Source organism: Rousettus aegyptiacus, unplaced genomic scaffold, assembly GCF_014176215.1.
Source record: "Rousettus aegyptiacus isolate mRouAeg1 unplaced genomic scaffold, mRouAeg1.p scaffold_m13_p_1, whole genome shotgun sequence".
Lineage (NCBI taxonomy): Eukaryota > Metazoa > Chordata > Mammalia > Chiroptera > Pteropodidae > Rousettus > Rousettus aegyptiacus.
The window spans coordinates 107,822,872-107,836,181 of NW_023416284.1; the positions used below are offsets into that span (position 1 = coordinate 107,822,872).

At 43.8% G+C, this 13,310-nt stretch overlaps 1 protein-coding gene across 1 annotated transcript in view; it reads left to right on the forward strand.

Moving 5' to 3' along the window:
* The first annotated feature begins 1,032 nt into the window (after nt 1-1,032).
* The window catches only part of LRRC1 (leucine rich repeat containing 1), a 115,852-nt gene continuing 103,574 nt past the window's right edge, over nt 1,033-13,310 (forward strand). The window contains exon 1 of the mRNA XM_016153878.2: nt 1,033-1,457. Coding sequence (XP_016009364.1) covers nt 1,299-1,457 — 159 coding nt within the window. The 5' untranslated portion in view covers nt 1,033-1,298. The remainder of the gene's footprint in view (nt 1,458-13,310) is intronic.

Consider the following 13,310-nt stretch of genomic DNA (forward strand, 5'->3'; position numbering starts at 1 on the left):
TGTAGGGATCAAACCAGGACAAGGGAGAGAGAGTGAAGTGGGTAGGGGAACGAACATAGTCTAGGGATTGCCTGGATTTAAAGTTAATGTGATAATGCTGGACAAGGCAGTGGTACTCAGACCCATCCTCACTGGGATGCAGACAGCAGGAGCTGGAAGGAAGATGCTCACAAGGCAGTCCTGCGCGACCTGTCCCACCTCCCCCACTTATCCTTCTACACCAGCCCAGACTGGTCGTCGGAGGCCAAATTTCCGGCCAGGAGGAACGGGCTCAGAAACTCACCTTTGCTAGCTCATTTTTACATTTGGGCTCCTGATGGGGTGCATCCATATCTATGGTGATCTCGCAGACTGTACCTCCTATGCTTCTTGTGGCATGGGGAGAAGACTACCTCTAACTACGTTTATAAACAATGATTACTGAAGACGTGTTCCCTGGTTACAGAGCCTGCAGGCGGTGCTCGCGGGCCAGAGGGCACGACTAGGGCCAGGCTGCTGTGCAGGGCTCACACTTCTGGAGCTTCTGTGAACAGCAAGCACACATGTGAGCAACAAAGCAGCAGCCAAAGCGGTGGAGACCCTCCTCTCTCTCCCGCCAAAGCACGGCACATCCCGTAGGTCCGGGTGCTCACAGCGCGCAAGGTACGCTTTGGGGCAGTCCTGCCTGACCCCGGAAGAGAAAGTTGTTTTGGGGAAGGGGAGCAAGAAAAAGAGAGCGAGTTGAGTAAAACTTAAAATCAAAGTTGTTTTGCTCCCCTCAGACTGCCTCCCTATCCCCACCCCCACCCCCTAACCCCCGCTCATCTTTGCACTAGTCTCCTTCGGAGTCTGACTTTCTCAGAGGGACTGATGCTCTTTAAGTTCCAGTCTGAGTTGGGGGACAGTTGAGCACGGGGCCCGCAGGTTCCTAGACCCTCTCCGGATCCAGGTCGCTGGGAAAACCCGGAGCGGAGCAGCCCCCGACCGGGAAACGCCCTCGGCGCACGCCCACTGACGCGCATGCTCAGTCGCGCGGCGGCAGCGAGTAGGAAGCTCTGCGCGGTAGTAGCAGCGGCGGCGGCGGCCAGACTGGAGGGTGGGACGGGGCGCACCGACTGGCGGGCGGGGGCTCTGGGACGAGGCTGTGGCTCCCGCCCGAGGTTCCTGGGGGCGTTTGGGACCGCGAAGCTCTGCGCGAGGAGCGAGTGAGCACGGGAGGCAACGAACGCGGAGTGGACTGCGGGCGGAGCGGAGCCGCCGGGCGGAGCGGGCTCGGTGCCCGGGTCTCCGCGGCTCGGGACCCGGCGGCGGGGGTGGCGATGTTCCACTGCATCCCCCTGTGGCGGTGCAACCGTCATGTGGAGACCATCGACAAGCGCCACTGCTCGCTGGTCTACGTCCCGGAGGAGATCTACCGCTACGCCCGTAGTCTTGAGGAGCTATTGCTGGACGCCAACCAGCTCCGCGAGCTGCCGGAGGTGAGTGTCCGGCATCACCTGAGCGCCGCCCTCGCCCTGGGGGAGCGCGGCGGACCCTGGCCAGCCCTCGCCCTCTCTCCCCTTTTCTCTAGTCTCCTCGCGTCTCCACTTGTTCCGTTTTCCATCTTCAGACTGGGCCGGCAGGTCCCGCAGGAACCACCTCTACCTGCATTCACCTGCTTCTTTCCCCTCCTCCGCTTCCTCGGTAAAAGTTTCTTTTCATTTTATACAAAGCCACTTGATGTTTTCCACGTAGTCACTTGAGCCTGTGCGATTTGGGGAAACATTCTGGGCTGATGAGTAGTTTAGATACATGTCTAGGTAGTAACACCTGGCACTTGTATCCGGGCAGGTAAGTAGCCGGGTAGCTTGAGCTGTTTCCTGCTAGAAGGACCGACACGGCATCCCGCTCCCGGGGCCAGTTCCCTCAACCCCATATTCCCCGACCACCAGGTGGGCACTGTCTCCCCTTTGGCCAGGGCAGGTCTCGGAGGGGTAGACAGTGCGCAAGTGAGCCGCATTATCTTGGCATCTTGCGAGGAATGTGCCCTGGGCCTTATCGCTGGTGAGTGGTGCTCGGAAGAGCGCTGGCCTACCGTGGCCACCTAAGCGGCCGCGAGGTTGGGCGGGAGGTTGCAGGAGGAGACCCGCTCCTGGGGAGCCGTGGACATGTGCCCAGTGCTCGCGGCTGCGGCCCTGCGGGAGTGGACTTGTTGCGTGGAATCAGCCGCGGTGAACGTCAGCAGAGATTCTGCCCGGCGGGCCAAGCCTTGCAGCCATCTCTCCTGCAGCGGCCGACTTCAGCCTGCTGACTTCTGCCCTGGCACTGATGCGTTACCTTTTCAGAGTTGTTTACGTAAATTGATCAGTATGCTGCGGCCGAACTTGTCAAGCGACTCTTGCTGATTGTGCTTTAATGGATGATCGGGGACTGCAAACTTTTAACCTTCCAGCTTGTCTCAGGAACTTAGCTTTACTAATCTTAAGGAGGAAGGTATCCCAAATCCCGGGGTGTGCAGGAAGTCAATGTGCAATAATCCAAAGGTGTGCAGGAAGTAGGGAGGCTTATGGGAGTTGGGTAGAAGGGCTGAAGGCCTGAGCCTTGGAACGCAGATAAATTGCTTGTTCTTTAGTTAACGTAAAACCAAGACTTTGTCACAGAAACACTAGTCTAACGTTCTGGCTTTTTAGAATGTCCTGATACGTTCTCCAGCGCTGACAGTGTTTTGAAAAGCAGAACTGTGTGTTTTTCTCAGTATTTCAAGTGTTATTATTCTTGGATTAATTTTCCTTGGTTCGTGTGGAATTGATTGGATGGTTTGTTCTGTGTAATCCTGGGGATTATCCTCACTAGGATCTTTGCAAAGCCCCTCAAGCTTTATTTAGCTTAGAAGCAGAAAAGCAGTCTTCTAGTTCCCTCAGGCATTTATTATTTTGCAGGCATTTTCAAACACATGATTTTATTTGGCCTTTAGCTTCCTTAAATTTGATTTAAAAGTCATAATCTCACTGCCTCAAGTTGTAATGAGTTTTAGATGATGCCGTCGCCAGAAATATGGAATATGTAATTTAACACTTTTTAAGGGCTTCGAAATGAAGTTATTAAAGATTGAGTGAAAACTGTTCAACTAGAAATGTTTCAGTGTTCTTTGCAATGTTTTTGTTTGTTTGTTTTCTTTGGTGGAACTGGAAAATTTCCTTTTACTGGATTGGCTTTTCACTCCCTCTGCAAAGGTTGTGGATTTTCCTGTAATGTTGGGGAATTCAACTTGGTCTGTGAATTATGGCTTTTGGAAATGTCAGGTATTTCTACCAAGCCTAAATGGAAACTTCTCAAAAGCTCAAAATACAGTCTGATAGCACTCTGTAAATACAGGGAATAACATGCTTTTCAAAGGCTAATGGTGTTTGCTTATGGGTGATTATTTCTCTTACAGCTCTTAAATTAGTTTCATAATTTTGAGGTGGTGTAAAATCTGTATCTCCTTGACTTATTGTGCATCTGTGTTCCTGCGTGAGTACAAGCCAGATGCGAAACACTTCGAAAGCACTGATATTTCATTCACAGTTAAAGTCTTTCCTTGGGTCATCCCTTGTTTAACCTCTCAGATCTGCATAACTCATTAGCACTGTTCTCTGCTGTCCCTGCCCTCCCTTCAAACCCTTCACATTACCAGTGGGCTTCTTGCTGACAAACTTCCAAGGTCCTTCTGGTGGTGGCCATTCCACAACTAGTATGTTCCCTCTGTAATTTGTTTGGAAGCACAAGGGGGAATCCTGCACTCCCCACCTCAACAGCAAAGATACACTCTCCAGGTTTCAGCATAATGAAAAAGCATCTCCTGTCCACTGAAAAGGTCTACAACCTCTGATTTCTTCCAACTTCCTATTTTACAAATGAGATTCAGAATTGAAGTCACTTTTTCAGGGCTAACTAGCTAGTTAGATGCATAGTCCTTGGTCACCCCCCGCACATGTGTCCACCAACTACATGACAGCTTCGTCCAACCTAGGGGGAATCTGGCCTCATACCCATCAAACCCCTTCTGTTTTACTCTTGTTAAAACTGGGCCTCAGTCAAACATTTATTGACCCTCCATTATCTACTAGACATCGGGAATATAGAGGTTAAAGAATATGTGATTCTTGTGAGCTGTTCACAGTTTTGTGGGAGACAGATGACTTTAACACAGGTGTGGTGACTGTGTGGTGGAGCGGACACTACAGTTACCAAACTTGATGGTTATTTATCTAATCTTCTAACCTTTTGCTGAACCTGCCCCAGCCATCCTCAACAGTGGTTCCACCTTGTGATAGCTTCTTGATGCTGCTATTCTGTAGGGAAGGTTTAGAACACTCATCTTTGGTGTGGCTCCAGTTAGATGGTAGTCTCGTCGTCCATTTCCCATCCACCTACTCTCTCCATCTCCCCCAACTCAGCCTCTTTGTGATATGTATCAGTAGAGACAGTCTGCCTCGAACCTCCTCGAAGTACCCACCTGTCTTTGCTCACTCTTGTGAAAACAGGCCGGCATCCAGTAGGTCCTGCTCAATCAACAGCTGTTTATCTGTTCAATGAATGTTGCTGAGTCTAATAAAAATCTTCCTCCTCTGCTTCTTTCTCTTCCCTTTAGCATATCACTGCTCCACATCTATACTTTTCTGATATAGTCAGAAAATATTCAAGTTGGACGTGGCTTCAGAGGTAAAGATGTGAAGTTGTTTTGTCTCCCTCTGCAAGATCCTTGCCTTCACCTCTATATTTTCTCTGTGTGTCTGGCATCATCAATTTCCCCTTGGTGTACTAATTCTCAAATATCTTCAAATATATGTATTTTACTGTCATCTTTCTAGCACTAATACAGTGCCTAGTCTGATAGGCATTAAATGTTTTGAGTGAATACATTCAAGCCTCTATAGCTTAAAAATTGGTTTCATCTTGTTACATCTTCTTAGAATTCAGTTAGAATTCTTTCCATGAATGCTAGATGAGCTCATTTCAAATACCTGCCCCTTCCCATCATCCTTTCTCATATCCTGCTTTATTTTTTTCCTAGCCCTTAGAGCACTTAACACTACCTAACTCAAGGCTATACACTTGCTTACTTTTTCTTTGTCTGTCTTCCTAACTAAAACATGTAAGCTCAGTTTGGGGAGGAATATTTTGTTCATGGCTGAACATAGGACAAAATTCGGTACATAGTGGGTACTCATGTGTTTTTTTTCATGAATAAGTCCTTACGTGTTGTCATGGGTAGACTGTTCCTGTTTCTTAGCCATCGTAATTCCCTCCCTATAGTCTGATTGGTACCATACTCCAATCTATTGAAGTTAGTAGTGACACAAAGTCAGGATTCAGTGATCTTGCCTTGCTAGTCTTTATTCTCTAGCTCTTCTGTGCTGGACATTTTTGACCACCTTATGTTTTTGAATATTTTTATGCATGTAAACATAATTTCTATAAATGTGATTTCAACCTCTCCAGCTGTGTGATCTGTTAGAGGATAACCATCCCCTTTTGGAATAAGTCCTCCTTTTCTTTTTTCAATCTAGGTCTTGTCTCCTGAACTGGCTTCTCTTCCCATGAGTTCTATTCGTGAAGGATGGAATAGCCATTCTTATTGTCTCTCAGGTTCATGGACTTCTCTCCATTCGTCTTGTCTCTAAGTCTTGTTATTTTTTTTCTTTTAAAATGTCATCTTTTCTTTCTCAGTCCCTCATTCTCACCTGGCTGGTTTCCCCTGGATTCCTGCTGTCCATTGCTGGTTTTCTGTCAAGGGCTAGTCTTGAAGGAGCAGAGAGCAGAGGTGCTGGAATCAGTTCAGATACTGCTCCATCAATTGGAAACTTTCTTCAAGTCTTGGTTTTCTCACATGTTACAGTAGTATCTACTTTACAGGATTATTCTGGTGATTAAAGAGATAATGCATGCAAAGCACTTTGAGTTAGGTCTGCAATGTCCAAGATCTTTCTAGGTACTGTGGCAGGGCACTTATTATAAAACATAGTTTCTTAGACTGGAGTTTGAAGACATTTTTCAGGAGCTTGTAAGTTATTTTTTAAAAACAATTAAATTTTTAATGTTCTTTTTAATAATAATTTTAAAAATCATAAATTATGTAATATCTAGATGACTGTACAAATGAGTAATGCCCATGTTTGATTGAGCAGTCTTTAGACTGTAGCTAAGGGGGAAGAACAGATGTGGACTTACTGCAGAAATCATGCGTTTGGGTCAGATGATGGTTGGAAGTCACGTTAACAAAGGTTTCATGGAACTTTGTTAGAGAGGAGTGATGAATAGCTGAAGGGGTCACAGAGCCCACGGTGGTATAGGTATGCAGAATTGCAAGGAACCTGCTCCAAAGTAGTGTTGTTTTTAATACATTGTGAGCAGCCATGCAATGTCTGTAAAATTGCATCGTCATCTATCATGTTAAATTAATGATGGGTTAGTTCTCTTTTATTGGTTTTTACCATATTTTGAAATTGCTTTATCTTATATTTTTACAAGAGTTAAGCATAGAGAGGGCATACCTAGCGTTATGTTTGGACATACTTAGATAACATTCAAATAAAAATAAGGCAAAGCTTAGGAGGGAGTCTGAGAGAGTACTTTCTCTTTATAGTGGTGATCCATGCATTTTTCAAGTTAGGCAGATGGTTCTCATTTCTCAGATATACTGTTGTTCTTTTACAGGTTAGAACTTAAGTTTTTATCTGGTTCTTTTATGTGTTGGAACAACTACCCCCTTCTCCTGCCCTATTCCTTTTTATCCTCCCTATACTTTATGAATGAGGAAACAGACCTGGAGAAGTTGTAAACTTAATCTGTTTGATTAAGAAATATTTAATAAGTATTTGCTACATATTAATAATAATTTTAATAGCCATCACTTACTGAGATTTTACTGAACTCCAAACATTGTATTAATTACTCTGCATAAATTATTTCCCTTAACCTGAATAACATTCACTTTAGCCATTGTAATTAGTTTTGCAAATGGAGAAACAGACATTTCAGAAAATTATTAAAGAGGCTTGTTTAAGAAACTTGGTCAAGGTCAGTTCTGCAGTGAGCATTGTATTCCAGCTTCCTGTTGTGCATTCACCACCTGGGTGCCTACCTTGAGGGGAGGAGGCCAGGAAGGGTGACAGGCTAAGGAGGGAGCCTCTACAGAACCCAGTGACAGCTTTGAGGCATTTCACATTCTCTGGGGGAGCAGAGGGAAGGCTTTAGGGGTGGTGACATTCACACTATACTGAAAGGAGGGAAAAAGCATGTTGCTGTTTCCAAGACTGGTTCTTTCCAGGTGGCTAGAATGAGGGGATGTGTAAGTGGCTGAGAGTTTTGCAAGGGAGTCCTGTCCTGTAGGCAGAGTTGGCCCATGGACAGTGTGTAACCAGAGATTCAGTGCAGTTAGATCTCTGTTTCAGAAAGATAATAATGGGGCAGAGTAGAGAGTGAAGTCAGGGGGACCTGTCAGGAACCCACCGTTGTGGTCTAGGCCAGAGGAAAGGATACAGCACTTGTGGAATGAATAGGGGTTGGCTTCATCCAGGATGTTCACATTAGGGGTTTTCTGGTCCAGTGCTCTTTCTACTGTGCCACCTTCCATGTTGTGCCATCTGAGGCATTTCGTCAATTCTTGTGGGACACTAAGTATGAAGCATTTACCTCCTTTTCGTGGACGTGTTTTTCTTAGTTTTGGGGTGTGTCTGCATTCAATTTGTGAATTGCTCTCTAAGGCATGGCAAGTTTTATTTGTAGGCATTGGCTCAGAGGAAAGATGTACAGCCAGACGTGCTACGGATGGGAAAAGTTTGTTTATTTGGAGTTTCAGATAAATCTGGTCATTAAGTTTATAAAAATGCACCACAGTAACACTGGCAAAAACAGAACCTGTGGGTTCTGTTTTTAAGGGGAACATGATTGTGTACCGTATGTATACTGTAACAGGGACTTCAGTTTCATCATCCTCTGCTGATGCTTTAGAAGACTGATACTTAGAGCATTTTTGTTATTCAGGAGTAACATGGAAGTCAACTTGCTGCTTGCATGTCTTTTTAAATAAATAGCTTAAGTCTTTGAAATAAAGTAAAACTATTCACTTAGTAAAACTTTTCTAGGGTTGACAGAATTGAGTCATGATGGTAAAATAGCAAAATGAGCCTGCCTTGCTCTCTTCCCTGGTCCTTCCAGTGAGAAGGGACACCTCCACCCCTCCTTTCAACCTTCTAGTGCACTATCTCTGCCAGAATTCGTAGCTTCTGCAATCCGATAAGTAGGTACTTGGGATTTCCTTAAAAAGGACCCTTTACCACAAACTCGAAATTTTGGGGGTAAAGCATAGCTGATATTTATGCAAGAAGGTCAGAAATAGCAATGTAAATATTTCTTAGCAATGACGACAGAAATCCCAAGCATGGTCTTGCAGTGCCATGGAACAGGCATCGGGCTCCTTTGGGTGAGGATCCAGTCAGTGCGTGCTGCAAGCTTCTTTCTCTGCTCACAGAAGTCTAGAGAAAGTTTGCTTATTTTAGAACTCTACCTGGAACACAGGGCTAGAAATGTTTGTCCTCTACTTTATAATGATAGTTATGAGGGGTGATGAGATCATGGGCCAGATCTAAGTAAATGCATAGAGGAAGCTTCTGGATGTCCATTTACTTTCTCTTGGCCGTTATTTAGTGAACAGGAATGGTAATTTACTATTGTATGTGGTATTTTAGAAGATCTAATGTTATGTGTGCCATGTAAAATACTTTGAATTCCTAGAAGTAAGATGGAATATTTTTTTTAAAATCTTTTTTGCTCGCCACTGTTTTGAAGAATTTCCTTATCAAGGCTATAACTTCTAGATTCCAGAGAAGTTGACTCAGTTGGAACAAGTTTGGTATTTCTGCTTCCAAGAACCACAAAGAATGGATTTGTCGTGTGGTGGGTAGAAGGAGGTGTTACACCTGGTGTTCCAGACTGATTCCTAGATAGTACGGCCAGATGGAGCGGGCTCTCTCTGCCCTGACCGTGCTAGTCACTTTGTTTTCCATAGTCAACATCCACTTCTTGGGAAGAGATCATTTGGAGGGGCTGCCAGCTGACTTGTGAAAATAAGGACCTCCAATCAGATGAACAGTTGTGAAGGCCAGAAGCAGTTTCTGAGCCTTTGAGGATGTGAGCAGGATTCTGACTGCTTGACTTGATTTGGAAGATTCTTGATTGAGAAGATGCTGATACCCCTGAGCCTTCTCCTGTTAGTGCCACTGGCTTTGGATGGTGATGTGGCCTTGTTTTTACCTCATTACAGGAGTATTCTGTGTTGGATGCTTTAAAAAATACAAACAGTTTTTAAAAAGTGATATTTTCCTTGATCGCCTTGAAGTGATACCAGCCATTAACAAGTTTAGAATGTATCTTTATAGGTTTTTTCTTTCACACACCATCTTATATTTTGTTTAAATGAAAAGAGGACCCTTACTGTATAAATTGCTTTGCCCCTTGTTTTTTTTTTTTTTTTTTTTACTTCACACTGTGTACTGGACATCTTTAATATCAGTATGTATAGATATATTTTAGCATTGATGCTGGTACTACAGTATTCCATTGTATTGAATATACCATAATTGACTTATTAAACTGTTATCCTATTGCTAGACATTTCAGTTGTTTCTCATGTTGTCAGTGATGAACTATGCTGGATTACATATTCTGGTACATATTATTTTCCACACTGGTGTAAATGATTCTTTAAGATAAACTTCAATAATTGTTGGATTTACAGATTTTTACAGATGTTGTTAGATCTTCAGATTTTTAAAAACCTGATTCGGGTAGAAGCCTAGAGGTTATACAGATTCATGCACTTTACAGTTAAGAAAATGAAAGTCTAGAGAGGTAAAGTGATGTATCAAGGCAAACCAAAAATGTGGGCTGTTAACATCTCCAACTTCTGACTCCAAGTCCTGTTATCTTTTTGGAGGCTGAAATATTAGACCTAGAGACTGGTCCATATCCGATGCCTTTATTCTTAACTGTGACTCTTTCCCATAGGTCTGGACAAGCCCTTGGGTAGGCTTTTTATCAGTTAATCAGGTATTTGTTCCAGGTCTTTTGAAGTCTGGCATCTAGTTCTTTCATTCAAGTATTCTGAACTCTAGTTGGGGAGAGGAGTTTAGCATCATGGAATTCCTAATGCAGCTCAGTGCCACATGGGTCTGCAAACCAAGAGTTGCTGCGGACCCTTGGAGTAGGCTCGTTGGGGTGTCAAGAAAGCAGGACTCTGGTTTTCACCGAAAAGAGGTTCAGAAGGGCTATTAGGGGGATATGAGGCAACACAATGCTGTGCAGTGGAGCAGACACCCACACTCTGGGCTGACTTGGTTCTGTTTCTGGAGAGGATATGAGGGCACATGAAGCTTGGGCATTAACTTGGTGTGGTGACTGTGTGGATCCAGGCCTTCTCTCCATCCCTTCTACTGAAGGATTGGTTCAGGCCTGAATCTCTTACTTAAAGAGAAAGTACATATAGTAGTTAGGAGATTGATGGCTTTGTTGTGATACCTTGGAGAAATAACTCAGCCTCATTTTGCCTCAGTTTCCGCAACTGTAAACAGAAGGTAATAATAGTCCCTACCTCATGAAGGTGTATGAAAATTAAATGAGTTAATATGTATAAAATGCTGGGAACAGTGTCTGTTATAGAGAGTACCCAATAAAATTCGATCATTATTATTATTATTATTATTGACTACTTTGTGGTAGAAGTCCAAACTTCTTTTATTCTTGTCTCCTTCAAATCCTTTCTCAATACTTGGTTGGAGTTCTAAAACACAGAGGTAAGGGATGACTTCCTGCCACAGTAGCTTCTCACACCTGCAGGATACAACCTAGCAACATTTTTGTCCTCTGCCTGCCCCTTGCATCTTATTTCCTATTTCTGTCCAACTTGTACTTTGTGTTTCAGCAACAATTAGCTGCCTTTAGTTGCAGACATCATTTCTTTTTTTGCTCACCACTTTTTTCTTTCTTTCTTTCTTTTTTAAACTCTAATGTCAATTACTCTTCTTCTTTACTTGGCTCATTGTTCTTCATCCCTTGGGACCCAGCTCAGGCAGTAACATTCCTCCGGGAAGTCTTTCCTTACCTCTTCTCTGGTCTCTGGGGACACCTGTGTCATTATTCTTACCTCTTTGTAATTATCTCTGTCCCCCATCAAAACAAGTCCCTTAAAGCTACACCTTTTCTTCTTTGCATTCCTGCTACCTAACAGGGTGGTTGGTACAGAGCAGACATTTAATACATATTTGAGCAGCATTCTTGAGGAAGTTTTCAGCCTTGCTGGGGAGTGGATTTAGAAGTAGGTTTGGGCCAGATCTGTCTATAAATGAGAGCCTGAAGATTACTCCAGGAAGAGCTGAGCTTTCTATGTTCCTTGCACGTGTGGGTGGCATTATGCTGGAGTGAAGTCAGCGCTGGCCTGGGAGTCAGCCCTGAGTTCTTATCCTTGCCCTGTCCAACACTAGCATCGTAACCGTGGGCAAATCATATAATCTCTTGAGTCTCTTTCCTTATCTGAGTGATAAAGGGAAGGTATCAGTGATGGTCAAGGTCCCTTTGAGTTCTGACCTTCTTTGATGCTAATTTTATGAGATTTTATGACCTGGTGCCACAACACTAACCCTAGGAGAGCGGTCCCTCACTTGTGCACATACTCTGGCGGTTGCTTGGTGAGGGGTAGTGGAACCACAAGGCTAGGCTTCATTATTATAATCAAGGGTTTGATAATAAGGAGAAGCTATTCCAAATATTTACCCTCCTGTTAATTCCCAGGACAAATTAAGGGAAAAAGATCAGCAGATTTTCTTTGGTTAACACACAGACACACCAACAACCTTTGAACACTGAATTCCTCTCTTCCCCACCACCCCCTGCCCCATGACAGTTGCATTTTCCCAGCTTTTAGAAGTGAGATAAAGTGTGCTACTTGGCTGGGGCTTTCTGTCTCCTTATTAAATGAACTCAAGCAATTCAGAGGTGATCATTTGAAACTTTCACTTTGGGTTGATTTGAGAGACTGTATTTCGGGAAGCTTAGATTGGGAGCTGATGATTAAAAATACCTATGGGTTAATAGCTGACCAAGGTGGCTTTTCAAGGAGGATATTAGGATCAGAGTCTACAGCTTTCTACTCTTCTGCGGAATACTTGGCTTCATGACTAGATGCTGGTGTTGGACTTCCCAGGCAGCACAGTTCAGAAGTGGGGACTAGGATAGATTTCTGCAGGATCCTGACAGACTCTCCCTTCCTCCTTCCCTTATTTACTTCGCATATTTATGAATGTTGGCTGTGCTGCAGACATAGTTCTGTCTAGCAAGGCAGGTATCTTGGAGCTTCCATTTAAGGTAAGGGAGATAGCCAGTAAAGGGATAACCAAATAAGAATTTTCAAATAAGCAAATAAAGTAGTGATGAAAAACTATAAAAAAAATAGGGAAATGTGGTAGAAAGTGACACAAGGAGGTTTCTGTCAAATTCTGAGAGGGCCTCTCTGCACTGATGTGTTGAGGCAGCCATGGGGATAATGGCAGAGGTCCTTGCAAAGGCTCTGGGATGAGCTTGGTGAGTTTATGGGCAGAAAGAAGGCCAGTGCGGCTGGGATACACAGTGTGACAAGGAGGGGAGTAGGAAATAAAAGTGAAGATATTGGTGAGGCTCATGTATGTAGGGCTCGAAGACCCCGGTAAGACCTTTCTCTTTCTTTTCCTTTGTCTTGTCTTGTCTTGTCTTGTCATTTTTCTTTTCTTTTCTTTTCTTTTTTTAAAATTTCTTTTCTTTTTTTCTTCTTTCTTTTCTTTCATTAATTGAAGTATTGCAGGAGGGTTGTCATGAGCCCATAAGATATCTGATTTATGCTTTAGAAAATTTACTCTACCTGCTAGTTAGAGATGAGTCTGTAGGGAGGAAGAGTTCAAGACCTGGAGAAAGACTTTTCATTGAAATGTTCTAGAGGAGAGCTGATGGCAACTTAGACTAGGGTGGTAGCAATGAGTAATGAGTTATATCTTGGGGGTAAAGTCAATGAGACCTGCTGATGTATTGGATGTAGTTTTTTGGTTTTATCAACTGGGGAGATTGGAGAGCCATTTACCAGCTTAGGGAGGACTGGAAAAGGGAATATAACAGTGTAGGAACCGGTTAAGCACTTCAGTTGGGGAATGGCAAAAATTTTTATGAGACCTAGAATTTAGGCGAATCAGTCTGGGGTAATGATAATTATAGTAAAGACAGCAAACATTTTTTGAGCAATGTGCCTTACACTGTTCTAAACACCTCCCATGATTAACTCATTTAAT